The sequence below is a fragment of the Vitis vinifera genome, chromosome 15 (assembly GCF_030704535.1).
Source record: "Vitis vinifera cultivar Pinot Noir 40024 chromosome 15, ASM3070453v1".
NCBI lineage: Eukaryota > Viridiplantae > Streptophyta > Magnoliopsida > Vitales > Vitaceae > Vitis > Vitis vinifera.
Genome location: NC_081819.1, coordinates 21,978,302 through 22,005,472, shown reverse-complemented (window position 1 = coordinate 22,005,472; position 27,171 = coordinate 21,978,302). Strand labels below are relative to the sequence as shown.

Below are 27,171 nucleotides of genomic sequence, written 5' to 3'. Positions count from 1 at the left end.
TAGTTGGAAGAGGAAGGAGGAAAATTTTCCTTTCCTGAATTAAGCATTCTTCTTGAGGGCTAGAAATTCTGAAGAAGTTGAGGTTTCAACCATATTACCATAGTCGAAGGCTAAAAATAAGATTTTATTGATCTTCATTTTCCCTTTCCTTTGGAAATCTGGGTTTGTAAGTTCAGCAAGGTCTCTTGAATTTTGCTTAGTCAACTTGGCCAGAGTTGGTTGTTTCAAGGGAAAGGCAAGCAAATTGGATTTTGTAGGTCAAAGTGCCAAGTACTTTGACCACAGCAAATAAAGTCTCATTTGGTTTTTTGAGTTTGCATTGTTTGAGAAGCATTGGGTTTGCTGTGCATGCTTGAGAAGCTTTACATTTCTCGGTGTCCTGCCAAATATCCTAGAATATAGTTGGAAGAGGAAGGAGGAAAATTTTCCTTTCCTGAATTAAGCATTCTTCTTGAGGGCTAGAAATTCTGAAGAAGTTGAGGTTTCAACCATATTACCATAGTAGAAGGCTAAAAATAAGATTTTATTGATCTTCATTTTCCCTTTCCTTTGGAAATCTGGGTTTGTAAGTTCAGCAAGGTCTCTTGAATTTTGCTTAGTCAACTTGGCCAGTGTTGGTTGTTTCAAGAGAAAGACAATCAAATTGGATTTTGTAGGTCAAAGTGCCAAGTACTTTGACTGCAGCAAATAAAGTCTCAGTTGGTTTTCTGAGTTTGCATTGTTTGAGAAGCATTGGGTTTGCTGTGCATGCTTGAGAAGCTTTACATTTCTCGGTGTCCTGCCAAATATCCTAGAATATAGTTGGAAGAGGAAGGAGGAAAATTTTCCTTTCCTGAATTAAGCATTCTTCTTGAGGGCTAGAAATTCTGAAGAAGTTGAGGTTTCAACCATATTACCATAGTAGAAGGCTAAAAATAAGATTTTATTGATCTTCATTTTCCCTTTCCTTTGGAAATCTGGGTTTGTAAGTTCAGCAAGGTCTCTTGAATTTTGCTTAGTCAACTTGGCCAGAGTTGGTTGTTTCAAGGGAAAGGCAATCAAATTGGATTTTGTAGGTCAAAGTGCCAAGTACTTTGACCGCAGCAAATAAAGTCTCATTTGGTTTTTTGAGTTTGCATTGTTTGAGAAGCATTGGGTTTGCTGTGCATGCTTGAGAAGCTTTACATTTCTCGGTGTCCTGCCAAATATCCTAGAATATAGTTGGAAGAGGAAGGAGGAAAATTTTCCTTTCCTGAATTAAGCATTCTTCTTGAGGGCTAGAAATTCTGAAGAAGTTGAGGTTTCAACCATATTACCATAGTAGAAGGCTAAAAATAAGATTTTATTGATCTTCATTTTCCCTTTCCTTTGGAAATCTGGGTTTAAGTTCAGCAAGGTCTCTTGAATTTTGCTTAGTCAACTTGGCCAGAGTTGGTTGTTTCAAGAGAAAGACAATCAAATTGGATTTTGTAGGTCAAAGTGCCAAGTACTTTGACTGCAGCAAATAAAGTCTCAGTTGGTTTTCTGAGTTTGCATTGTTTGAGAAGCATTGGGTTTGCTGTGCATGCTTGAGAAGCTTTACATTTCTCGGTGTCCTGCCAAATATCCTAGAATATAGTTGGAAGAGGAAGGAGGAAAATTTTCCTTTCCTGAATTAAGCATTCTTCTTGAGGGCTAGAAATTCTGAAGAAGTTGAGGTTTCAACCATATTACCATAGTCGAAGGCTAAAAATAAGATTTTATTGATCTTCATTTTCCCTTTCCTTTGGAAATCTGGGTTTGTAAGTTCAGCAAGGTCTCTTGAATTTTGCTTAGTCAACTTGGCCAGAGTTGGTTGTTTCAAGGGAAAGGCAAGCAAATTGGATTTTGTAGGTCAAAGTGCCAAGTACTTTGACCGCAGCAAATAAAGTCTCATTTGGTTTTTTGAGTTTGCATTGTTTGAGAAGCATTGGGTTTGCTGTGCATGCTTGAGAAGCTTTCTCGGTGTCCTGCCAAATATCCTAGAATATAGTTGGAAGAGGAAGGAGGAAAATTTTCCTTTCCTGAATTAAGCATTCTTCTTGAGGGCTAGAAATTCTGAAGAAGTTGAGGTTTCAACCATATTACCATAGTAGAAGGCTAAAAATAAGATTTTATTGATCTTCATTTTCCCTTTCCTTTGGAAATCTGGGTTTGTAAGTTCAGCAAGGTCTCTTGAATTTTGCTTAGTCAACTTGACCAGAGTTGGTTGTTTCAAGAGAAAGACAATCAAATTGGATTTTGTAGGTCAAAGTGCCAAGTACTTTGACTGCAGCAAATAAAGTCTCAGTTGGTTTTCTGAGTTTGCATTGTTTGAGAAGCATTGGGTTTGCTGTGCATGCTTGAGAAGCTTTACATTTCTCGGTGTCCTGCCAAATATCCTAGAATATAGTTGGAAGAGGAAGGAGGAAAATTTTCCTTTCCTGAATTAAGCATTCTTCTTGAGGGCTAGAAATTCTGAAGAAGTTGAGGTTTCAACCATATTACCATAGTCGAAGGCTAAAAATAAGATTTTATTGATCTTCATTTTCCCTTTCCTTTGGAAATCTGGGTTTGTAAGTTCAGCAAGGTCTCTTGAATTTTGCTTAGTCAACTTGTTCAGAGTTGGTTGTTTCAAGGGAAAGGCAATCAAATTGGATTTTGTAGGTCAAAGTGCCAAGTACTTTGACCGCAGCAAATAAAGTCTCATTTGGTTTTTTGAGTTTGCATTGTTTGAGAAGCATTGGGTTTGTTGTGCATGCTTGAGAAGCTTTACATTTCTCGGTGTCCTGCCAAATATCCTAGAATATAGTTGGAAGAGGAAGGAGGAAAATTTTCCTTTCCTGAATTAAGCATTCTTCTTGAGGGCTAGAAATTCTGAAGAAGTTGAGGTTTCAACCATATTACCATAGTAGAAGGCTAAAAATAAGATTTTATTGATCTTCATTTTCCCTTTCCTTTGGAAATCTGGGTTTGTAAGTTCAGCAAGGTCTCTTGAATTTTGCTTAGTCAACTTGGCCAGAGTTGGTTGTTTCAAGAGAAAGACAATCAAATTGGATTTTGTAGGTCAAAGTGCCAAGTACTTTGACTGCAGCAAATAAAGTCTCAGTTGGTTTTCTGAGTTTGCATTGTTTGAGAAGCTTTACATTTCTCGGTGTCCTGCCTAATATCCTAGAATATAGTTGGAAGAGGAAGGAGGAAAATTTTCCTTTCCTGAATTAAGCATTCTTCTTGAGGGCTAGAAATTCTGAAGAAGTTGAGGTTTCAACCATATTACCATAGTCGAAGGCTAAAAATAAGATTTTATTGATCTTCATTTTCCCTTTCCTTTGGAAATCTGTGTTTGTAAGTTCAGCAAGGTCTCTTGAATTTTGCTTAGTCAACTTGGCCAGAGTTGGTTGTTTCAAGAGAAAGACAATCAAATTGGATTTTGTAGGTCAAAGTGCCAAGTACTTTGACTGCAGCAAATAAAGTCTCAGTTGGTTTTCTGAGTTTGCATTGTTTGAGAAGCATTGGGTTTGCTGTGCATGCTTAAGAACATAAAATTAAAACTAACAGGTTCTTTAGTTTGCAGTTGTCGGGTTTCATATTAGTGGCTTATGCATTCTTTCAAATTTTGGTTAGGATAGCTTGAAATTCTTCGATTACTTTTTATGAGAATGTGATAAGAGTTGTTAAATTATTTTGTCATTCATTTCCACATGGTCTTACACTTCTCTATTGTGATTTGATCTTTGCTTAATAGGTGTTATGAACTCCTTGCCATTTCCTCTCAAATCCTAATTATTTGGTCATCCACTATAATTACATCTTAATAGTTTAGCAACTACCACGCTCAATCAATCACACTCAAAAGTCTGAACTGCATCCCTATCTTCTCTGTTCACTGTCTTGGACATTTTCTCCCATCAGTCATCTTCGTATCTCAGGAGTCAGGACTCAATTTCTGTGGGCATTACCCCTTTTCATGGTGGCTTACTACCTTTCTTGCCCAGGTTGCCGTAGAGTTCCATTCTCTTTTAGTATTGCCCAATTAACTTCTGTGGGCATTACCCCTTTCTTCATGGTGGCTTCCCTATCTTTCTTGCCCAGATTGCCGTAGAAGGTCCATTCTCTTTTAGTATTGTCCACTCCTGTGGGCATTACCCCTTTCTTCATGGTGGCTTCCCTATGTTTCTTGCCCAGGCTGCTGTAGTGTTACATTCTCCTTTAGTATTGTGCAGAGCCAGAGATTCATTTTAGAGTGGCAGACAGCAGGAGATTTGGCAAAATTCAATGAAAGTATAGAATTTAGCTCAACAGGAAGCACTTTTAACCTCAACAATGGAGTCCATGTTTCGACCCCTCTCCCCTTTGAAGTGTTTCACAGCCTTATATGGCCGTGGCTCAGTCCTGTGTCTGTACATCCAAAGGTCAGTTCTTATCATCTAATCAGGACCTTCTGTGAGGTATATATATGAGTTTCATGAAGAAGCCAAAAAGAACTGCAAGCAAAAGTATGTAGACCTAGGAAAACCATGGAACTTTTTCCCTGGGTTTCCTAAGAAAAACCATGAATAACACTAAATTGCCCTCAGAGATAAAACCCTTTTAACAAAGGATTTAGGCTTGGGTCTAGGATGATTTAGGGTTTTAAAATATTTCAAATGACTTGAGGGTCTATGGGGAGAAGAAAGAGTTGATGGTTGCGATGGGTATGTGAATTTTTAATTTCTTTTGATTTTTAGTTAATTACTCTAATTAGCATATTAAGAGTGAGTTTTATAATGATTTTAGTAAATATTTTTAACATTTTTTAATATTTGAAAGATAAAAAATTTTAAATATTAAAAATATTAGAATCGTTTTTTAGAATCTGAGAAAAATACTCTAAAAATGTGTTTGATGATGATTTTAGAAATTGTATTCGGTTTTTCTAATACTTGAAATTTTGTATTTTATAAATATTAAAGCGGTAAAAAACACTTTATGAATTACTCTCAAATACATTAAATTATTTGTCCTTTGATACACATTTTCTTTTCTATTTTTAAAAGCAATTATTTTTAAAAGTGGATAAGTATTAATTTTTTATTACTTATCTTTAAAAATACTAATTTTTAATAATTATTTTTAAAAAATGAGATATTAAATTTTATTTTTACAATTTCAGATTTTAAAATTTTTAATAATAATTTGTAATTACTAAAAATTATTATATAATATATTATTAAAAAGAACTAAGAGTGCAATTAATAATGTTTTTATTTAAATTAGTTTAAGTGAAAGTGTTTTTGATAAATAAATTTTAAATTTTAAAAAAATAAATTTTAAATTTTATCAATCGATTTTTCATATTAAAAATATTTTATAAAAATACTCTCAGTCATATTCAAAATAATTCTCAATACTTGAAAGTTCGATGATAAATAAATAAATAAAAAGATAATTATATAAGAAATCAATTAAATAAATATATACTATCTCTTAGGATAAATAACAGAATGTTATAAAACACTTGAGAATCAAGATAATATTTTCTCTTGGAGTTATTCATAGATATCTGATTATGGAGATTCTCTTTATAGAATATGATTTTGATTTCCATTTCCTCTATTTTAATTACTTTATTTAATAAAACCGCGCATTATCACTGCGATTATCTGAGAGGCGGCGGCCGACACAAGCTGCAGCGGACCGCGGACGACGGTCATTTCTTTCTTGATTGCAATTTGCAGGTCAACGAGGTATTTCGTTTTTAAACTGGTTGCTTCCCATTTCGAATATTGATTGAATTCATTTGCCATAATCAGCAAAAAAAAAAATCATGATATTATTTGACAAAATATTTAGAGTCGGTAAGAAGCGATATGTTTTTATTAATTCATAAATGATTATTTATAGTTTAAAATTAATACATATATGGTAATAGTACAATCACAGTGATAGTACTATCATCTACAAACTATCATAAATATTTAGAGTGTGTTTAGTAGTAATTTTAGAAAGTGTTTATAATATTTTTAATACTTGAAAAATAAAAAATTTCATATATTAGAAAGTTTAAAAATATTTTTTAAAATCAATATCAAACGCACTCTTATAATGTTTACTCTAGAATGATAATCATTTTCTTAGTATATTTCACAAAAACCTCTTTTGAATGTCTCACTAGAAAAAAAAACCGTTGTGGAAAAACCCTTGGTAAGAAAAATACAATATTATTTTGGACTACTATGGTTGCCTTGTTAAAAGCGTTATCAGTAAAGTCCAATGAGACAAAACCCCAATGAAAAGAAAAAAAAATTGAGTGTTGTAACATTCTTATTTATCTTTATCTGTTCCCCAAAATGTTGAGGTAATTACACTTTTTATACTAACTCAACATAAAGACTTTTGAGTCACCCATCACAATGTTATGTTTGAACTTCTTGAATATTATAGTTGATAATGTTTTGATGAATAGGTTTGCTAACTTGTTGTACATTAATTTTACTGCTTTTTTGAAGCTTATGGTGTAAAAGAACCCGAGAGACATATGTTTAATTCTATACATTTAATGTATCATTTTTTAATTTGTACGATGCATGTAACATTATATTGATGTAGCATTATCAAATTATTTTTAATAAAAGATAGTCCACATGATTCTCGAATATATTGGATTAAAAATCTGAACTATAACATTCTCGACTTTATAAATTATATATATTTTTTAATAATTTGAAGAAGTAGTTACCATTGCCCCTTTCAATATGATCAATTTTGGAATGTGATAACTTGGTATACAGGACAAATTACTGGTACTTAATCATTTTTCTTGGACTCTAATATCTTCGAGTTGGTGTAGAATTATATCTTTCTACTAAATTCATGGAAATCGATATATTTACTCTTGTACAATTTACCAAATGCATCAATTCACCAATTATATAATTAAAATATCAACAATTATGAACATCTAACTTGATTATATAAAATATGATTTGCATAGTTTTTTACTATGAGATGAAATAATAAAAATAAAATGCAAAAGCATATCACTTTTAATATATCTTTTGAAATAAGAACACTTAAAGAAAATAAGACTACATATTCATAAAAAATTTTGTAAATAATGTTATAAAATAAATATAAAAATTAAAGGGAAAAAATGATAGGTGAGGTTATGTAGGCTTTTTTTATTAACTCATAAATACTTATTTAAGGGCTAGGCTTAATTCCATTATGCTAAGGTATGTAATGTTGATATTTATATAAAAAATTCTTAAATACTTATTTATAGATTAAGAATAAGTAAATAAGGGAGAAAGAAACTAAACATATATGCCTACATACCTCTAGCAGATATTTGTGTTTTATTTTTCATAATAATATGGAGATAATTTTGCTTATATAAATATATATAATACATTTATACTAATTATGTAAATGTCATATTTTTTAGCTTATTACATATTTATTACAATGCTTATTATATATGATTAGAATCCATAAAACATATCAAATTTCTTTTTAAAAAAATTAATTTCTTTATAAATATTCTGTTTAATTTTGTTAAATTTATCGTTACCTTATTAATACAGTGATACTGCCACGCACACACTTGGGCACACTTCAAGCACACTCAAGCCCATGAATCCACGTGCCTCACACAAACCTACCTTTGGGCGCTCCTAGGGCACCCAAAAACTCCAAAACTATGTCCCAGGTATTGTCATTTTCAGGGGCAATACCGTCTTTTCAGATCAATGGTGCCCGGAGGATAAGAAATTTAAGGCGCGCCTCGGCGAATGGAAAATTCGATAAGTTTTTTCCATTTATTTTGTGGCTGGAATTTATTTAAATTCTACTCGATCTATGATGGAATGATGACGTGCCTGACCCATGTGACTGGAGCAAAGTAGACCGTCCACGTGTCACGACTGACTTCATCGTTGACCGCTAAACACTGTCAACCTGCCAACACCAATACATAGATGCCCCTGTTTTTATTATTATTATTATTTTTATACTTTCCTCTTGAATGCTACTGTACCTTCTATAAATATGGCCATCCCATTCGCACAGAGTGAGAGAGTAATAGAGTGAGAGAGAGAGAGAAAGGTGATGGATCCAACGGTGAAGAAGCAGTCATCTTCCTCTGATGGAACGATCAGAGCCGTAAGAGCAGCCATTAGACTGCTTGCCTTGATGATCTTCCTGGGTATTCTTGTGTTGTTCGTGATGATGCCCACTAATACTTACAAGAAAAAATGGTTCGTTCAAGTCGTGGCAACAACTGATTCCACGTATTTTGGACGACAAGGTTTGATTCTTATACCGATGAAGTTTAACTCTGTTAGTCTAACCTTTATTTTTTCGAATAAAATCTCTATATTTGATGTTTGCAGGTGCCACCATCCTGATTTATACATTTCCAGTACTATTTTCTGCTGTCCTGGGCTGTGCGTATCTCCATTTGGGAAAGAAACTGAATAATAATAAATCTAAAAGGTGATTCCACAGTGATTTTTCTTCTTAATCAACCATATTTTTTTCCCTTTTGGGATGATAAGATAGGATCATTTTGAATCAACAGCAGCCCAAAAGATCGGCTGGCCGTATTGAAGCGGCCTGTCCTCGTGAAAGGCCCTCTGGGGATTGTTTCAATGATAGAGATGCTCTTCTTAGTGATGTTCATTGCACTACTTGTTTGGTCGATTTATACTTATCTCCGCACTGGGTTTCAAGGTATCGAAGATAAAGCAGCCAAGAAAGGAGAGAAACTGTGAGAACCCTTTAAGAAACTTTATCCATTAATCGTAAAATCTTCATATCTTATGAGTCTGACAATGGGGTTGTTAATTAATTGGTGTGTTTTTTTGCAGGTGGGTGTCCAAGCTGGGTGCTGCAGCTCTGAGGCTAGCGCTTACTGGGAACATAGCCCTTGCATTTCTGTTCTTTCCGGTGGCTCGTGGGTCGTCGATATTGCCACTTATTGGCCTCACTTCAGAGGCTAGTATCAAGTATCATATATGGCTAGGGCACACTTGTTTGACCCTCTTCACTACACATGGTGTCTGCTTCATCATTAGGTGGATTGCCAAGGACAGTATCTGGAAGCAGGTAACTTAATTCCATACTTGATCTTATGCAGAAATTTCAGAAAGTGAAAACTGTTTTTCCAAAACAGAAACATGTTAACATAAAAATTTAGTCACCTTGACATAGGTAAAAGACAGAAAAGCCAACCACCCTTCTGAAAAGAAGACTGCAGCATTACTTTACATCTTGAGGTTTCATCCATTGAATTTGGTGTCCACCATATACGTTACACTGTTTTGTTTGGTCTGTCTCAATTCATTCGCACATGGACAAGACACCCATGTGAAGAGTCCATTGCAAAGAGTAAAGGCCAAGTGGTTGTGTTCATATATACGTTTTGGTTTTCAAAAACAGTTCTGAAACAATTTTTTAAATCAATTGTTGTTGTCAGAAGCTTTGTCGGAAAATCTATTTGGGACCCAAAAATATATTTAACTTATGTTTTTAAATATGTCTGAAAAATAAATTTTATATATAATATTTTATTTTTAATCATTTTTCTGAAAACACTTGTTTTTTTGTTCTTTAATTGTCTCATATGGGTAGTTCAATCTGCATAAAATCCAAAGAAACGTGGAGAGGAAGTAGAAAGGAAGAGATATTTGTTTTCTTCACGTCACTGCTGACTGTTTGTTTGGCCTTTAGCTTCTTCTCTCACATGCTCTCCATGCATAAGTTGGATGTTTTGTGGGAGTCTTTTCTTTTTGTTATGAAAATTGGAAGCTTATAAGCTATAACCCATGTAAACGAATTGACCTTTTGAGAAGAGGGTATCAAAGTGGTAGGACGCATTTCATTTTTTGTTTGACAATTGTATGGTGACCCCATTACTCACATACCCTTTACTTTGGAAGTGATCTATCGATATAGGCCCACAAGGGGTTCAAGATGATCCTATTCTTCCCATGGGGTCAAAACGACAAACCGATAGATGGTTTTTGTGGTTCAGTGGTCCACCCAACAGAGGGTGCATAAGAAGTTGACTTTAGGGTCCAGCCTTTTTAATTTCTTCTGTGTTAGAAACACTCGAAATAATCAGGGATACATTCATGAATATGGGTAGTCATAACATGGTAGAAAAGTTATAAATTTTATGAAAAATATGTGTAACTACTCTCGAAAATAATTCTGAAAAATGGTTTTTAAAAATTCTTCTCTAAATTTTTATAAAACAAAAGTTTGTTTGAAAACCTAAATTATTTAATATGTTTTAAAAATTATTTATTTAGTTTTTATTTTTAATTATTCTACATATTTATATAATTATTTCTTTAAATAACTCTTAAAAAACAATTAAACAATGTTCTCTAAAAACATTCTATTTTTTATTTTTAAGAACAAAAAATATAAAACAATTTTTAGTTGTCAAATGTAATTTTTTTTATTTTTTATTTCTTAAGAACAGAAAATTGTTCTCTAAAATAGTTCCAAAGAGACCTATACTACTTGCAATGAGGTAGTTGAAAAAGAAATCTAGAACCCTCTTTAGCAATGTTTTTTAAAAAAGTCATTGAAAAAGAAATGAATAATAGTTTGTTTGAAAAGTTGAAATATTTTCGCTTTGTCTGAGTTTTCAAATATTATTTAAAACTAGCTTTTATATGTAATGTTTTATTTTCAATTATTTGTATAATTATTTTTTAGAACGGTTTATAAGAAATTAATGTTATGAAAAAACCATTTATTTTTTAAACAAGTTTTTGATTTCTAAAACAAGTTTTCAAAAAATTCGTGGGATTGATTTATGTTTTCTTCTTTTATTTGAATGCAGATCCGAGAATGGGATAGAACCGGTGTATCAATTCTTGCCGGAGAGATATCTCTGGTAGGTGGATTAGTCATGTGGGTGACTACCTTCCCTAGAATAAGGAGAAAGAAGTTTGAGCTCTTCTTTTACACACATTACCTTTATATAATCTTCATGTTGTTCTTCATCCTCCATGTTGGTATCACCTACGCCTTCATTTCTCTCCCTAGTTTCTACCTTTTCCTGGTCGATCGCTACTTGAGATTTCTACAATCTCAAAGAAAAGTTCGCTTAATTTCTGCCCGCGTTTTGCCATGTGAAACTGTTGAGCTCAATTTCTCAAAGACCCCAGGTGAAGCGGCAACTATAGATTATTTTTCGGCTTCTTCTACTACTATAGATTAATCATGATCATTTGAATGATACTCAAAGAATTATTTTCTTAATCAGGTCTGCAATATTCGCCAATGAGCATCTTGTTCGTAAATTTACCTAGCGTTTCCAAGCTGCAGTGGCACCCTTTTACAGTCACTTCTAATAGTAATTTAGAGCAAGATAAGCTCAGTGTGACGATTAAAGGTGATGGAAGCTGGTCAAAGAAGCTATACCAGATGCTTTCATCGTCTTCATCAGTTGATCATCTTGAAGCATCCATTGAAGGACCTTATGGACCTGTTTCAACTAATTTTCTAGGGTTTGTTTAGCATAAGAACTATGGATAGGGTTTATTAAATGTTTAGTTTTTAGCTAACAAATATTTATTACACTGGTTGCAGGCATGATACGCTTGTGATGGTGAGTGGAGGCAGTGGGATTACTCCCTTCATCTCTGTTATTCGAGAGCTAATCTTCAGTAGTTCTGTTCTGAAAATCAAAACCCCGAAAATTCTCCTTATTTCCTCATTCAAGAGCTCTTCAGACCTCACAATGTTAGATCTTATCCTTCCGATTTCGGGTGGCCCTTTAGACCTATCCGGCTTGCGGCTACAAGTCGAGGCCTATGTGACAAGAGAGAAAGAACCTGCTACAGAGAATGTTAAGCCCCTTCAAGCTCTATGGTTCAAGCCGAAGGCGACAGACGCACCAGCATCAGCAATTCTAGGCCCAAACAGCTGGCTATGGCTTGGCGCGGTAATATCATCGTCTTTCGTCATCTTCCTTGTCTTAATGGGACTTCTTACTCGATACTACATCTACCCTATTGATCACAACACCGGCCTAGACTACCCGACCTCGGCTCAAGCTGCTTTCAACATCTTATTGATGTGCGTCAGCATAGCCATAACAGCAAGTGGAGCTGTCCTCTGGAACAAGAAACAAAATACCATGGAAGCAAGGCAAGTTCAGAATATGGAAGGGTCTTCAGCCTATGGGTCGCCAGCATCATTCTATAATTCTGATAAAGAGCTGGAAAGCCTCCCTCGCCAGTCTCTTATCCAATCCACCAAGGTGCACTATGGTGAAAGACCCGATTTAAAGAGTAAGTAAGAACATTAAATTCTATCCCCACCATACCTAAATCATAATGGAGTAGACCTTACAATTAACAGTGTGATTCCTTGCAGGAATTTTGTTTGATTGCAAAGGAAAAAAAGTTGGAGTTCTTGCAAGCGGGCCTAAGAAGATGAGGCATGAGGTTGCAACCATATGTTCTTCGGGTTTGGCAGACAATCTCCATTTTGAATCCATAAGCTTCAGCTGGTGATTTACTCTAAAAATCTTCAGCATGCACACAACGATGGAGGTGTATAGTGGATTAATAGTGTAAGCAATACTAGTAGTTGTGGTTTTCTTGTATTTTTCTCTCCTTTTCTCTCCTTTCCTTTTCTTTCCACCTGCAATTGCAAAATTGAAGAAAATAAAATTTGAATTGCTTTGGAGATTATCCTTCTTCTTTTTTTTGACCAATATGTCTCATCACTAAATGTGTGAATATTGAGGATTTCAATGTTGAAAATTTTCGAAGCTTGAACACAAATTTTTTGCTTATTACACAATGTATGTATAAAATTTGATTTTATGTGTTTTTTGTAAGCCTAATCAAAAGCCCACAAACTCTGGCTATAGGTTCCTACAACCAAAGTTACTATTTCTTAAAATTGGGCCTTACGCCTATTGGTTTAAGAGGCCTTACGCCTATTTCTTAAATTGGCTGAAGTGTGACACTATCCTTAAAGTAGATCTCCTCTCCTCTAAGATGAACCTCAAGGCAACTAGTGTCCTACCTCTAAGATACAACACTCAGAAACTTTGGCTTAAGGTTCACTCCTTTGGTGAGAAACGATACAACTCAAAGTTTTGACGTCGTTAGAAAAAGAAAAGACTGTAGAGGACTCAGAATGGGATTGTTACTACAATAGGCTTGGATGCTACAAAGGTACGGCTGGCTGTAGAAGGGTAGTGGATACAACAAAATTGAGAAGAAGACTACAGCAGATGGAGCTTAGCTCGGTGAAGGGTGCAAGGCTGTAGCAAAATTGAGAAGAAGACTGCAACAGATGGAGCTCGACTCGATGAAAGGTGCAAGGCTGCAGCAGAACTCGGAAAAAGACTACAGTAGATAGAGGTCAATGAAGGGTACAATTGTGAGTGGCAGCTCAGTCAAGGGTGCAGGGCTGCAACAGAACTCAGAAAAAGACTACAACAATTGGAGGTCAGTGAAGGGTGTATCAGTTCGATCTCTATGTATGGCAGTAGTAGATCGATCTCCCGAGTATAGAAAGGCCTGATTATCTGATGAAAGGATGCAACAACAAATGGATCTTGAAAAAGAGCAGGATGCGCGTGAACATGACAAACATTCAGGGTTTCAGGTTCAAGCTACTCTGATTCCCACTAGAATTTCATTTACTATAGGAAGTACATATAAAATTGGATTTTATATGTATTTTTTGTAAGCCTAATCAAAAGCCTACAAATTCGGGCTAAGTCCCCACGACCAAAGTTACTTTTTCCTAAAATTAGGCCTTAGGCCTAACAGTTCAAGAGTTCTAAGAAAGTAATTCAAGCAACTTGACCTAACTCAAAACCAAACTAATAAAAAACAAAACAAACTGAAATATGATGCTTATTGGATTAAACTAGCTGAGGTGCGATAGTACCGTCCTTAAAGTAGATCTGTCATTCTCAAAGATGAAACTCAATACAGAAGAGAACCAGTGTCCCACCTTCAGGATACAATAGTGCATTCCTTTGGTGAGACATAATACAACTCATGAATTTTGAAGCCATTAGAAAAAGAAAGATTGCAAAGGACTTGGAATGGGACCGAGAAGAAGACTACAACAGATGGAGTTCAGCTCTACCAAGGGTACAAGGATGCAAGTATGCAACAGAGCTGAGAAGAAGACTGCAACAGATGAAGCTCGACTCGATGAAGGGTGCAGGGCTGTAGCAGAACTCGAAAAAAGACTGCAACAGATGGAAGTCAGTGAAGGGTGTAGCAGGTCGATCTTTATGTGTGGTAGCAACAGATGGAGGTCGGTGACGGGTGCAACAGGTTGATCTCTCAAGTATGGAACGGCCTGATTATCTAGTGAAAGGATGCAATAGCAAATGGATCTCATGACTGCTTATTGGTTGTTGGACCAAATCAAAGGAGTTAAAAAAATTAAATAAAACTAATTTTAATTTTGTAAATGATTGTTAGACTCGTGGGGGCCCTTCTCACAGGATGCGTGTGGACACCACGCAGGTTAAGGGTTTGGGTTCCAACTACCTGAATTCCAACTAGAAGGGACTTGAGGACCCTAAGTGTGCGAGGCTCCAACTTACCGCTCCACGAGCCCAAGAGGCTAAGGACTTTTAGATGTGTTTTAGTCACCATATGCATGACAACGAATGTTTTATTTAGATGAGTGTCATTGAGTAATTTGTAAACTTCTTAGGGGTTTATATAATTTTTGTTTTGTCACAAAATTGTCAAAGTGGGACATCGTTGCTACATTAGACTATGTGATTTAAAATTGGCAACTTCACTCTAAATATTTTTTGTTATGACTTTTGTGGATTGTGTTTCACTCTCCATTGAAGATTCTATAGTTATCGTTTGATCAATCGTGATAACACAAATAAGTATAGAAAGATTCTATAGTTATCGTTTGATCAACCGTGATAACATAAATAAGTATAGAATGTAGGGAATTAAACCGAATTCCCAACTCGTGAGAAACAAAAATTAAAGAAAAACACACGCTAAAGAAAAACAATCACACGCACAAGACAATATTTACGTGGTTCGGCAATTTGCCTACATCCACGGAGTTGCAGGGATATCACTATTATCAGGGAAGAATACAGAGTACGACTTGGCGGCTACAATATTCTCTATATATATATAGCACGACAACCCTACCATACTAAAAAACCCTAATTACAAAAGGTGGTTCCACAATGGGCTAAATGGGCCCAACATGCCTCAATAAATCTCCCATTAAAAAAGCCATGCAATATTATTCGGGTTGGGTCGTCAAACCAGATCAAACAAAACTAGACTCCACAAAGCCCAACAAATCTCCCACTTGGAGACTAGTCCAATCACCAACATCAAACCGCTATCCTCCAAGAAACGATCCCTCATCCCTACAACTCATCCTCCTGTCCTCAAGCTAGAAGACCAATTGAAGATGCGCACAGCTTCAACTTCTCAATAGTGACACCCTTAGTCAACATGTCTGCAGGGTTCTTAGATCCACAAATCTTCTCAAGTATTACCAGTTTATCCTCAACAAGATAACGGATAAAGTGGTATTTTATTTGTATATGTTTCGACTTTGAATGAAAAGCCGAATTTTTGGCAAGAAAAATTGCACTCTGACTGTCACTGTGTAGAATGCCCATTTCCTGCTTCTTACCCAATTCATCTAAGAAACCATGTAGCCAAATCATCTCCTTTCCAGCTTCAGTTGCTGCAACATACTCAGCTTCTGTAGTAGACAAAGTAACAATCTTCTGTAGATTTGAAGTCCATGATATAGCTGTACCACCTAGAGTAAAAACAAACCCAGTAGTACTCTTTCTACTATCAATATCACCAGCAAAATCAGCATCTACATAACCCTGCAGTTTCAAACTTGCACCTGTGAAGCAAAAACATGTATCTAATGAACCCTTCAGATATCTTAAAATCCACTTGACTGCCTCCCAATGCTGCTTTCCAGGCCTACTCATGAATCTGCTCACAACTCCCACTGCATGTGCAATGTTTGGCCTTGTACACACCATAGCATACATCAAGCTGCCAATAGCTGAGGCATAGGGCACCTTGCTCATATGGTCCCTTTCTTCTTCTGTCTTTGGTGACTGTTCTTTGCTTAGTTTGAAATGACTACCCAAGGGTGTGCTCACTGGTTTAGCTTCATTCATGTTGAACCTGCTGAGAACTTTCTTCACATACTCTGACTGTGAAAGCTTCAATGTACCATTAGCCTTGTCTCTAATGATTCTCATACAAAGGATTTGCTTTGCAGCTCCCAAATCCTTCATTGCAGACTGTTTGGACAATTGCTTCTTCAGATTATTAATCTTCTCAATGTCAGACCCTGCAATAAGCATATCATCCACATACAATAGTAATATGATATAAGAATTGTCAAAGGACTTAAAATAGCAACAGTGATCAGCTTCATATCTCTTGAACCCAATTCTATGCATAAAATTGTCAAACTTCTTGTACCACTGTCTAGGAGCTTGTTTAAGGCCATACAAGCTCTTTCTCAGTTTGCAGACTAGATTCTCTTGTCCCTGAACAATGAACCCTTCTGGTTGAATCATGTAAAGGTCTTTCTCCAAGTCACCATGAAGGAATGCTGTCTTCACATCTAACTGCTCAAGATGTAAGTTTTCTGCAGCCACCATTCCAAGTACAAGTCTAATTGTTGACATCTTCACAACTGGAGAAAATATCTCTGTGTAGTCAATGCCCTCCTTCTGCTGGAACCCTTTAACAACTAATCTGGCCTTGTAACGTTTGCTACCATCATGCTCATTCTTTATTCTGTATACCCACTTGTTGTGCAAAGCCTTCTTTCCTACTGGCAATTCAGTCAGTTCCCATGTCTGATTCCCCAATAGGGAATCCATCTCATCCTTCATGGCTAACTCCCACTTGCTTGAATTCTCATCTTGCAAGGCTTCATCATAACACTCTGACACCATCAGTCAACAGGAGATAATTTAAAACAGGTGAATAACGTTGCAGAGGTCTAATGTTCCTGGAAGATCTGCGAACTTCAGCTACAGGTGTACTCAAATCTACCTGTGAATTTACATTCTCCTTATCTTCTTCACCCCCTTTTTGGACAGTACTTTCAGTCAATTCATCTAAGTTGACAAACTCAGATTTCTTTTGATCTATCTCTGTAACATCTGACGTTACAGTTGACCTATCCTTGTACATAACCTGTTCATTAAATATCACATTTCTACTTCTGATGATTTTCCTGTTTTATTCATCCCAAAACCTATAGCCAAATTTCTCATCACCATAGCCAATGAAAAAACATATTTTTAACTTTGCATCAAGTTTACTACGAGCATCAGAATCAATATGAACATAAGAAACACAACAAAAAACTTTTAAATATGAAAACTTCACCTCTTTACCGCTCCAAACCTCCTCAGGAAGTCTGAACTCCATGGGAACTGATGGTCCTCGGTTTATCAGGTAAGCTGCAGTGCTAACAGCATCAGCTCAAAAAGTTTTTGGTAGTCCAGCATGCAACCTCATACTTCTAGCACGCTCATTGAGAGTTCTATTCATGCGCTCAGCCACACCATTCTGCTGTGGTGTCCCAGGAATGGTCTTCTCCATCCTAATTCCCTGTGTAGCACAATACTCACTGAATCCTCCATCTATGTACTCTCCTCCATTATCTGACCTCAAACATTTTACTTCCAAACATGTTTCTGTCTCAACCATGGCCTTCCACTTCTTAAAAGTTACAAATACATCAGATTTATTTTTCAGAAAATAAACCCATACCTTTCTACTTGAGTCATCAATAAAGGTGATGTAGTACCTTGAACCTCCTAGGGATGCAACCGGAGAAGGCCCCCACAAATCAGTGTGTACTAGTTCCAATTTTTCAGTCTTCGGTGTCCTGCCAGTTTTCAAGAAGCTCACCTTTTTTTGCTTTCCTAAGATGCAACTTTCACACATGTCAAAATCAATGGACTTCAATTCTGGTAGTTTTCCTTTTGACAGCAACATCTTCATCCCTTTCTCACTCATGTGACCAAGTCTGCGTTGTCATAGGCTTGTATCAGTACTTGCATCAGCAACTGCAATTGTGTCTCTTGGACATGAGGTCATATACAGAGTGCTAGTCTTCTTTCCACGAGCCAATACCCTAGCTCCCTTTGTAACCTTCCAAGTACCACCAACAAATAGTATTGCATGTCCTTCATCATCAAGTTGTCCAACAGAAATCAGATTCCTCCTCAGGTCAGGAATATGTCGAACCTTCTCCAGTAACCAAACAGACCCATTGGGCAATGATATCCGGACGTCTCCCAGACCCACAACATCCAAGGCTGAACCATCAGCCAAATACACCTTACCAAAATCACCTGCAACATAATTCTGTATGATTTCTCGGTGTGGAGTGGTATGAAACGAAGCTCCTGAATCCAAAACCCAATCATCAAGTGGACTGTCTACTGCAAGAAGTAATGCATCTTGTACCTCTTCTGTTACAACATTAGCAGAATCATCTTCATTCTTCTTCTTAGGGCTTTTGCATTGCCTTTTAAAGTGACCTGTTTTCCCACAATTCCAGCATTGTACTTGTTGGCCTGATCTAGATTTGCTTCTGTTCCGATTAGAATTTCTGGAATTTGATCTACCCTGATTTGAATTTCTATTATTACCTCTGCCTCTTGTCTCAAGGTTTAGGGCAGAACCAGATCCTGAGGTTTCACCTGCATCTCTTCGGTGAATCTCCTCAGCCATAATTAAATCTCGTATATCATTGTACTTGAGCTTTTCCTTTCCTGTAGAATTGCTTACTGCCATCCTCATTGCCTCCCAACTGTTTGGCAAAGAAGCCAAGACGATCAGAGCACGAATCTCATCATCAAAATCAATTTCTACAGATGACAATTGATTTGTGATTGTATTAAATTCATTCAGATGTTGTGCTACTGATGGATTCTCTGCCATCTTCAAATTGAACAATTTCTTCATCAGATGCACCTTATTGTTTGCGGACGGCTTTTCATACATACCGGACAAAGTCTTCATCAGATCTGCTGTGGTCTTCTCCTTTACAACATTGTGTGCAACAGACCTAGACAGAGTTAACCTAATAACTCCTAGAACCTGTCTGTCAAGAAGCGCCCATTCCTCAACCTTCATACTCTCAGGTTTTGTCCCCAAAAGAGGCAGATACAATTTCCTCCCATAGAGATAATCTTCAATCTGCATCCTTCAATACGCAAAGTCTGTGCCATCAAACTTTTCTATTCCAGACGCCTTTCCTGCTTCCTCTGCCATTGCTCCCACTCAAACCTAACCCTAGGCTCTGATACCAGTTGTAGGGAATTAAACCGAATTCCCAACCCGTGAGAAACAAAAATTAGAGAAAAAACACACGCCAAAGAAAAACAATCACAAGCACAAGACAGTATTTACGTGGTTCGGCAATTTGCCTACATCCACGGAGTTGCAGGGATATCACTATTATCAGGGAAGAATACAGAGTACGACTTGGCGGCTACAATATTCTCTATATATATATAGCACAGCAACCCTACCATACTAAAAAACCCTAATTACAAAAGGTGGTTCCACAATGGGCTAAATGGGCCCAACATGCCTCAATAAATCTCCCATTAAAAAAGCCATGCAATATTATTCAGGTCGGGTCGTCAAACCGGATCAAACAAAACTAGGCTCCACAAAGCCCAACATAGAAAAGTTTGAGAAAAATAAATTAAAATTGGTTAAGATGTGGTGTGAACAATAGGTTTTTAAGCGGAGCTAAAATATTTTAAAACATGTTTAAAAGAACTCTGCAAGCATCTCTTGCACTCTAGGGGTCTAAAGCGCTTATGGCAAAATTCTGTAGAATTATGGAACATTGATTTTCTAATTTTTAGAGGCTTTATTTTGGAAGAATTTTAATCTCATCCACTAGATTTTTTACATTATAAATAATTTGCCTAAAAAAGGATTTCCTCTTTGATGTGAATATTGAAAAAAAAAAAAAAAAAACCTAATTCATCTTCTTATTTGTAAAACACTCGAAAAATGTTTGTTTTTACATTTGTTGGATTAAGAAGGAAATTTGCATTTTCTCATATGCTGAGATATGATTGATCCACTAAGAACACATATGGTGTTGTGTTGTAAACTTGAAGATCAACAGTGTAAGATTTAGGAATAGCATCCATAAAATAAATTCATATATTGTTCTTTCATATAACAAATCTGAGGTCTCCCATAGGGAGTTTTTACATCCACAAAGTCTTCTTTCTCTGTGAGATTATGTGTGGTTTTCCAAATAAAAAATTCACCGTATCTAGTTGATGATGGCTCTTGACACTTCCAAAGGAGATAATTAACTAATTAAAACTATTTCATTTTTTAGTTAAAAAATATTTAAAAAACTATTCACTCCTCTAGTTGTTAGTTAAAATATTGCTATAAACTTTCCTCATCAAATTACAAGCAAAGTTTAAAATATCAGTAAACATGGATACTGATACTTGGATTTTACGAATATATTAAAAATATCAGTGAATATTTTGACAAAAATATCAATGAATATTTTGACAAAAATATCAGTGAATATTTTGACAAAAATATCGATAAAACAAAAATAGTTCAAAATTCATGAAAATATTTTTTAAAAAAAATTAAAAATGATAAAATAAATAAAAAAATATAAAAATAAAAATAAAAATGATAAAATAAATAAAAAAATATACGTATTAAAATTATTTTAAAAGTATAATTAATATAAATATGAATAAAGATAATATTTATCAAATTTTTATTAAAAAAAATTAACTTAAATTCTTTTAATATATTTATATTCATTTATTTTAAAAATTAAAAAAGTTATTAAAATATGTTTTATTACATTTTAAATAAATATAAATTAAATTGATTTATATAAAATATTTTATCAGAGATATAATTTTTAAAATTTTATTATAAATATGTCGTGATAATTTTTCCTATTAATATTAATTTATTTAAATAATTAAAATTATTAATAATTTAATCAAAATTTCACCCATATACGATTTTTCCGATATTTGGCCAATATTTTTTAAACCTTGATTACAAGTAATCCTCCGTACGCATGATCCTAAACTTCCACATTTAGGTATTTTTAAGATTTATTTTATGCGCGGAATTTAATTAAATTCTATTCAGAATGAAATGAGAGCGTTTGATGATGCAATCATGAAGTGCGTGACTCATGCGACCGGAGCAAAGTAAACCGTCCACGTGTCATGACTGACTTCATCCTCGACCGCTAAACATTGTCAACTTGACAAAACCCAATACATAGCTGCCACGTAAGCCCAATGTCAAAAATTAACCAGCACCCAGAAGCACTATAGCCGACGTGATCCATGCTTTTATTTTTATTATTTTATTATTTTATTTTTATTCATTCCTCCCGAATTCTCTTTCTATAAATATGGCCATTGCATTCACACTCTCGGTACAGAGGCTTTGAGTGAGAGATCAGTAATAGAGTGAGCGAGAGAGAGAGAGGTGATGTATCCAACGGTGAAGCAGCAGTCATCTTCCTCTGATGGAGCGATCAGAGCCGTACGAGCAGCCATGAGACCGCTTCTCTTGGTGATCTTCCTGGGTTGTCTTGTGTTGTGGGTGATGATGCCCACTAATACTTACAGGGGAAAATGGCTCCTTCAACTCCGAGCAAAAACTGATTCCACGTATTTTGGACAACAAGGTTCGATTCTTAAACCGATAAGTTTAATTCTGTTACTCTAGCTTTTTCTTTCTCGAACAAAATCCGTCGAATATATCTGACTTTTCATACTATATATTTTATGTTTGCAGGTACCACCATGCTGATTTATACATTTCCAGTACTATTTGCGGCTGTCCTGGGCTGTGTATATCTCCATTTGGGAAAGAAACTAAACGATAATAAGTCTATAAGGTGATTATACGCTGATTTTTCTTCTTGAATTTATCATTTTTTTTCCCCTTTTGAGATGATAAGATATGATGAATTTGAATCAACAGCAGCCCTAAAGAAGATCGATTGACCGTATGGAAGAAGCCTGCCCTTGTGAAAGGCCCTCTAGGGATCGTCTCAATGACAGAGCTGCTCTTCTTTGTGATGTTCATTGCACTTCTCGTTTGGTCGTTTTGGGAGTATCTCCACAACGGTTTTCAAGGTATCGAAGCTACAGCAGCCAAGAAAGGGGAGAAACTGTGAGAACCCATTAAGAAACTTTGTCCATTAATTTTAAAATCTTCATATCTTATGCGTCTGATAATGGGGTTGTTAATTAATTGGTTTGTCTTTCGCAGGTGGGTGTCAAAGCTGGGCGCTGCAGCTCTGAGGCTAGGGCTAACTGGGAACATAGTCCTTGCATTTCTCTTCTTTCCGGTGGCTCGTGGGTCGTCGATATTGCCACTCTTTGGCCTCACTTCAGAGGGTAGCATCAAGTATCATATATGGCTAGGGCACATTTGCTTGGCCCTCTTCACTTCACATGGTGTCTGTTACATCATTAGGTGGATTGCCAAACACAATCTGCTAAACCAGGTAACTTAATTTTATACCTACCCTTATGCAGAGATCTTAGAAGTGAAAACTGTACGTTTCCACAATAATATCTAGGATAGCTCTAAAAGACAGAAAAGCAAACCACACTTCTGAAAAGCAGACTCCAACTTTACTTTCCATCTTGAACCTTTATTCATTGAATTTGATGTCCACCATATATGCTACTCTGACTTGTTTGGTCTATATCAATTCATTCCCTCCCATGGAAAAGACACCCAAGTGAAGAGTCCATTACAAAGAGGAAAGGCCAAGTGGCTGTGTTCATACATATCGGTTACTTTTACAAAGGAAAAAAGGTTAAATCACTTCATGTGATTGTCTCATTAGGGTAGTTCAAACTTCATAAAATGCAAAGAAACATGGGGAGAGGACGCAGAAAGGAAGAGAAATTTTTGTTCTGCACGTCACTGCTGACTGCTCGTGTGGCTTTTAGCTTCTCTCATATTTCCTCCATGCATAAATTGGATGGTCTGTGGGACTCAGTTTCCTTGTTATGAAAATTGGAAGCTTATAAGCCATGTAAATGAATTGACTTTTTGGGAAGAGAGTATCAACGTGGTAGGACCCATTTCACCTTTTGTTTTGTAATTGCATGGTGAGCCCATCACTTAGATACCCTTCACTCTTGGAAGTGATCATCCTTCCATATAGGTATCCACAAGGGGTTGAAGATGATCCTCTTGTCCCCATGGGTCAAAAAGACAAACTGATAGTAGTTTTTGTGGTTCAGTGGTCCACCCAAAGAAGTTGACTTTAGGGTCCAGCCTTTTTTTATTTCTTCTGTGTTAAAGCAAAAGTCATCAAATTTTAATAATTAAAATGAAGGAATGTAAAGAGCTTGATAGGATTCTACATTATTTGTTTCCTTGGATAGAATTTGTTGGCAATATTATCGTAGAGAAACGTATATAGAAATAACTCATAATATTGCAAAAAATTCGTGGGATTGATTTATCTTTTCTTCTCTTAATTGAATGCAGATCCGAGAATGGGATAGAACCGGTGTATCAATCCTGGCCGGAGAGATATCTCTGGTAGGTGGATTAGTCATGTGGGTGACTACCTTCCCTAGAATAAGGAGAAAGAAGTTTGAGCTCTTCTTTTACACACATTACCTTTATATAATCTTCATGTTGTTCTTCATCCTCCATGTTGGTATCACCTACGCCTTCATTTCTCTCCCTAGTTTCTACCTTTTCCTGGTCGATCGCTACTTGAGATTTCTACAATCTCAAAGAAAAGTTCGCTTAATTTCTGCCCGCGTTTTGCCATGTGAAACTGTTGAGCTCAATTTCTCAAAGACCCCAGGTGAAGCGGCAACTATAGATTATTTTTCGGCTTCTTCTACTACTATAGATTAATCATGATCATTTGAATGATACTCAAAGAATTATTTTCTTAATCAGGTCTGCAATATTCGCCAATGAGCATATTGTTCGTAAATTTGCCTAGCGTTTCCAAGCTGCAGTGGCACCCTTTTACAGTCACTTCTAATAGTAATTTAGAGCAAGATAAGCTCAGTGTGACGATTAAAGGTGATGGAAGCTGGTCAAAGAAGCTATACCAGATGCTTTCATCGTCTTCATCAGTTGATCATCTTGAAGCATCCATTGAAGGACCTTATGGACCTGTTTCAACTAATTTTATAGGGTTTGTATAGCATAAGAACTATGGATAGGGTTTATTATATGTATAGTTTTTAGCTAACAAATATTTATTACACTGGTTGCAGGCATGATACGCTTGTGATGGTGAGTGGAGGCAGTGGGATTACTCCCTTCATCTCTGTTATTCGAGAGCTAATCTTCAGTAGTTCTGTTCTGAAAATCAAAACCCCGAAAATTCTCCTTATTTCCTCATTCAAGAGCTCTTCAGACCTCACAATGTTAGATCTTATCCTTCCGCTTTCGGGTGCCCCTTTAGTCCTATCCAGCTTGCAGCTACAAGTCGAGGCCTATGTGACAAGAGAGAAAGAACCTGCTACAGAGAATGTTAAGCCCCTTCAAGCTCTATGGTTCAAGCCGAAGGCGACAGACGCACCAGCGTCAGCAATTCTAGGCCCAAACAGCTGGCTATGCCTTGGCGCCATAATATCATCGTCTTTCGTCATCTTCCTTGTCTTAATGGGACTTCTTACTCGATACTACATCTACCCTATTGATCACAACACCGGCCTAGACTACCCAACCTCGGCTCAAGCTGCTTTCAACATCTTACTGATGTGCGTCAGCATAGCCTTAGCAGCAAGTGGAGCTGTCCTCTGGAACAAGAAACAAAATACCATGGAAGCAAGACAAGTTCAAAATATGGAAGCGTCTTCAGCCTATGGGTCACCAGCATCATTCTATAATTCTGACAAAGAGCTGGAGAGCCTCCCTCGCCAGTCTCTTATCCAATCCACCAAGGTGCACTATGGTGAAAGACCCGATTTAAAGAGTAAGGAAAAACTTCAAATTCTATCCCCCCATACCTAAATCATAATGGAGTAGACTTTACAATTAACAGTGTGATTTCTTGCAGGAATTTTGTTTGAGTGCAAAGGAAAAAGCGTTGGAGTTCTTGCAAGCGGGCCTAAGAAGATGAGGCATGAGGTTGCAACCATATGTTCTTCGGGTTTGGCAGACAATCTCCATTTTGAATCCATAAGCTTCAGCTGGTGATTTACTCTAAAAATCTTCAGCATGCACACAACAATGGAGGTGTGTGGTGGATTAATAATGTAGACAAGACTTATGGCTTTCTTGTATTTTCTCTCTCCTTCTCTTTCTTTTCTTTACTCCTGCAATTCTGACCATAGTTTGAAGAATGGAAGAAAATAAAATTTGAATTGCTTTGGAGATTATCCTTCTTTTGTTTCAGAGCAAGTTTATTGTACATATAAAATTTGTTTTTATGCGTATATTTTGTAACCCTAATCAAAAGGCCAGAAACCCGGGCTAGGTCCCCCACGACCAAAGTTGCTTTCTGCTAAAATTGGGCCTTAGGCCCACGAACGCTGGAAGACACCAGCCTGATCCGCTTCAGATTGGGCCATATTTGGGCTTCGGATTTCTTGAAGGAAATGACCGATGAGTTGACGCGATAATAACTTGGATGAGCGATGCAATGGAATCATGTAAACCGTTCACGTGTCACTGTTAAGGGTTCAATTCTGAGTTGGGGACCACGATAATATTCTTTTTTTTTTAAAACAAACCTAAAAATATAGGTTGTGCCATAAAATAACTTCCAATCTACTTCGTTTGTGACATCTAGGCATTAAACCTTTTTTTTCTTGAAAAAAACTCATCTTATACCAATATCTTTTTGCAATAACCAATGGCGCTTGTATTTTACCTATTTATATTATTTTTTATAAAGATTGTTTGTATGTGTGTTGTGTGCCCCTCATTGCAAGGTTGTCCCCTCAATTGTCCACATTTGCGGCCGTTTGATAAGAAGACCTAAGACTTAATGGATAGTTTGTCTATATCTAAAAGGAAGACGTACGATCTTAAACCGTGACAATAGGAGTGGCATCTTACTAATCTCCAAGCATTTAATTACCTTCAAGCGTTGATTGTGCACCAGACACTAGCCATGATTGATGCAGTCGTTATAAATTCCAATATTAACAGTTTATCAAAGTATAATGGTCGTTATGCATCAACAATCAATTTCATAATAACGCATAATTAAGTGCAATTAATGTGTTATTAAGAAACACATAAGTAAGGATAAATAATCTAGGAAAGGTATGTTGCTTTTTTTCTAAACAAAGTTTTTACATGATCAAACCAACTCTTTGACTAAAGCTTTGGAAATGAGTACTCGGACAACACTTCTGAACATCCCTTTTAAGCAAGATATATATCCATCTATGTCTCAATTGGTCTAGACAAACAGGTTCATCTCTCTCTTGGGATCTAGATAGACCCCTGCATTTGGACCGTGCACCAACATGTGTGCGTATTTTTTCAAATGTCTCAACCAACATGGATGACCACATGTCCAAGATATTAGGCATGTTTTTATTTAAAACTATCTTGATTATTTTTTTATTAAAAAAAAAAAGTTACAGTATGTCAAACCACTACTATTTTGGATGTCTCAACCAAATATTTTTCTTTTACATATGAGATAAAAGATGCGACATATTAATATTTTTTTTAAAAACGTTACTTCTGTGAAGCATGTCAAATGAGAAATCATATAAAAACAAATATGGATTTGTTAGAGGTCTTTTCAAAATTAAATTCAAATTCAACTCAAATTATGTAAATATAACCTGATGATTTATCACTTAACAATTTCAACTACCTCCATGTACATATAGAATACGAAGAGTATGTTCTAACTACATCCATGTACATATAGTATATAGAATACGAAGAGCATATTCTAACTTTTAAGTTTATAAAGTCTTCTTTCATATCCATCTAAATAATTTTATCTATAAAAGTATCATTTTATAAAAAAGAAAAAAAAAGTTTTATTTGAGAAGATACACTTTGATGTTTTTTTGGATAGAAAACTTCTCCAAAAAAACATGAAGCATATTCAACCGGATACTAAGATATTGTTTGTTTTTTTTTTTTTTTTGCTTTTTATTTAAAACAA

General features: G+C 35.9%; 1 protein-coding gene across 1 annotated transcript; it reads left to right on the top strand.

Moving 5' to 3' along the window:
- Positions 1-7,984: 7,984 nt before the first annotated feature.
- On the top strand, positions 7,985-25,414 carry LOC100246548 (uncharacterized). The gene is made up of 17 exons (XM_002275957.5): positions 7,985-8,263; positions 8,349-8,451; positions 8,537-8,725; positions 8,826-9,063; positions 10,814-11,141; positions 11,240-11,483; positions 11,566-12,269; positions 12,355-12,491; positions 14,024-14,288; positions 21,508-21,723; positions 21,834-21,936; positions 22,023-22,214; positions 22,314-22,551; positions 23,553-23,880; positions 23,979-24,222; positions 24,305-25,008; positions 25,093-25,414. Exons 1-17 carry the CDS (start codon positions 8,065-8,067, stop codon positions 25,230-25,232), a joined length of 4,572 nt encoding a protein of 1,523 aa, XP_002275993.2. The 5' UTR covers positions 7,985-8,064; the 3' UTR covers positions 25,233-25,414.
- The last annotated feature ends 1,757 nt before the right edge of the window (positions 25,415-27,171 follow it).

Bases quoted from the DNA above. Each gene is read 5' to 3' on its own strand.
- LOC100246548 (XM_002275957.5), top strand. From the start codon at position 8,065: ATGGATCCAACGGTGAAGAAGCAGTCATCTTCCTCTGATGGAACGATC. The intron at 21,937-22,022 runs GTGATTATACGC...TTGAATCAACAG, and splicing joins AACGATAATAAGTCTATAAG to CAGCCCTAAAGAAGATCGAT. The intron at 22,552-23,552 runs GTAACTTAATTT...AATTGAATGCAG, and splicing joins AACACAATCTGCTAAACCAG to ATCCGAGAATGGGATAGAAC.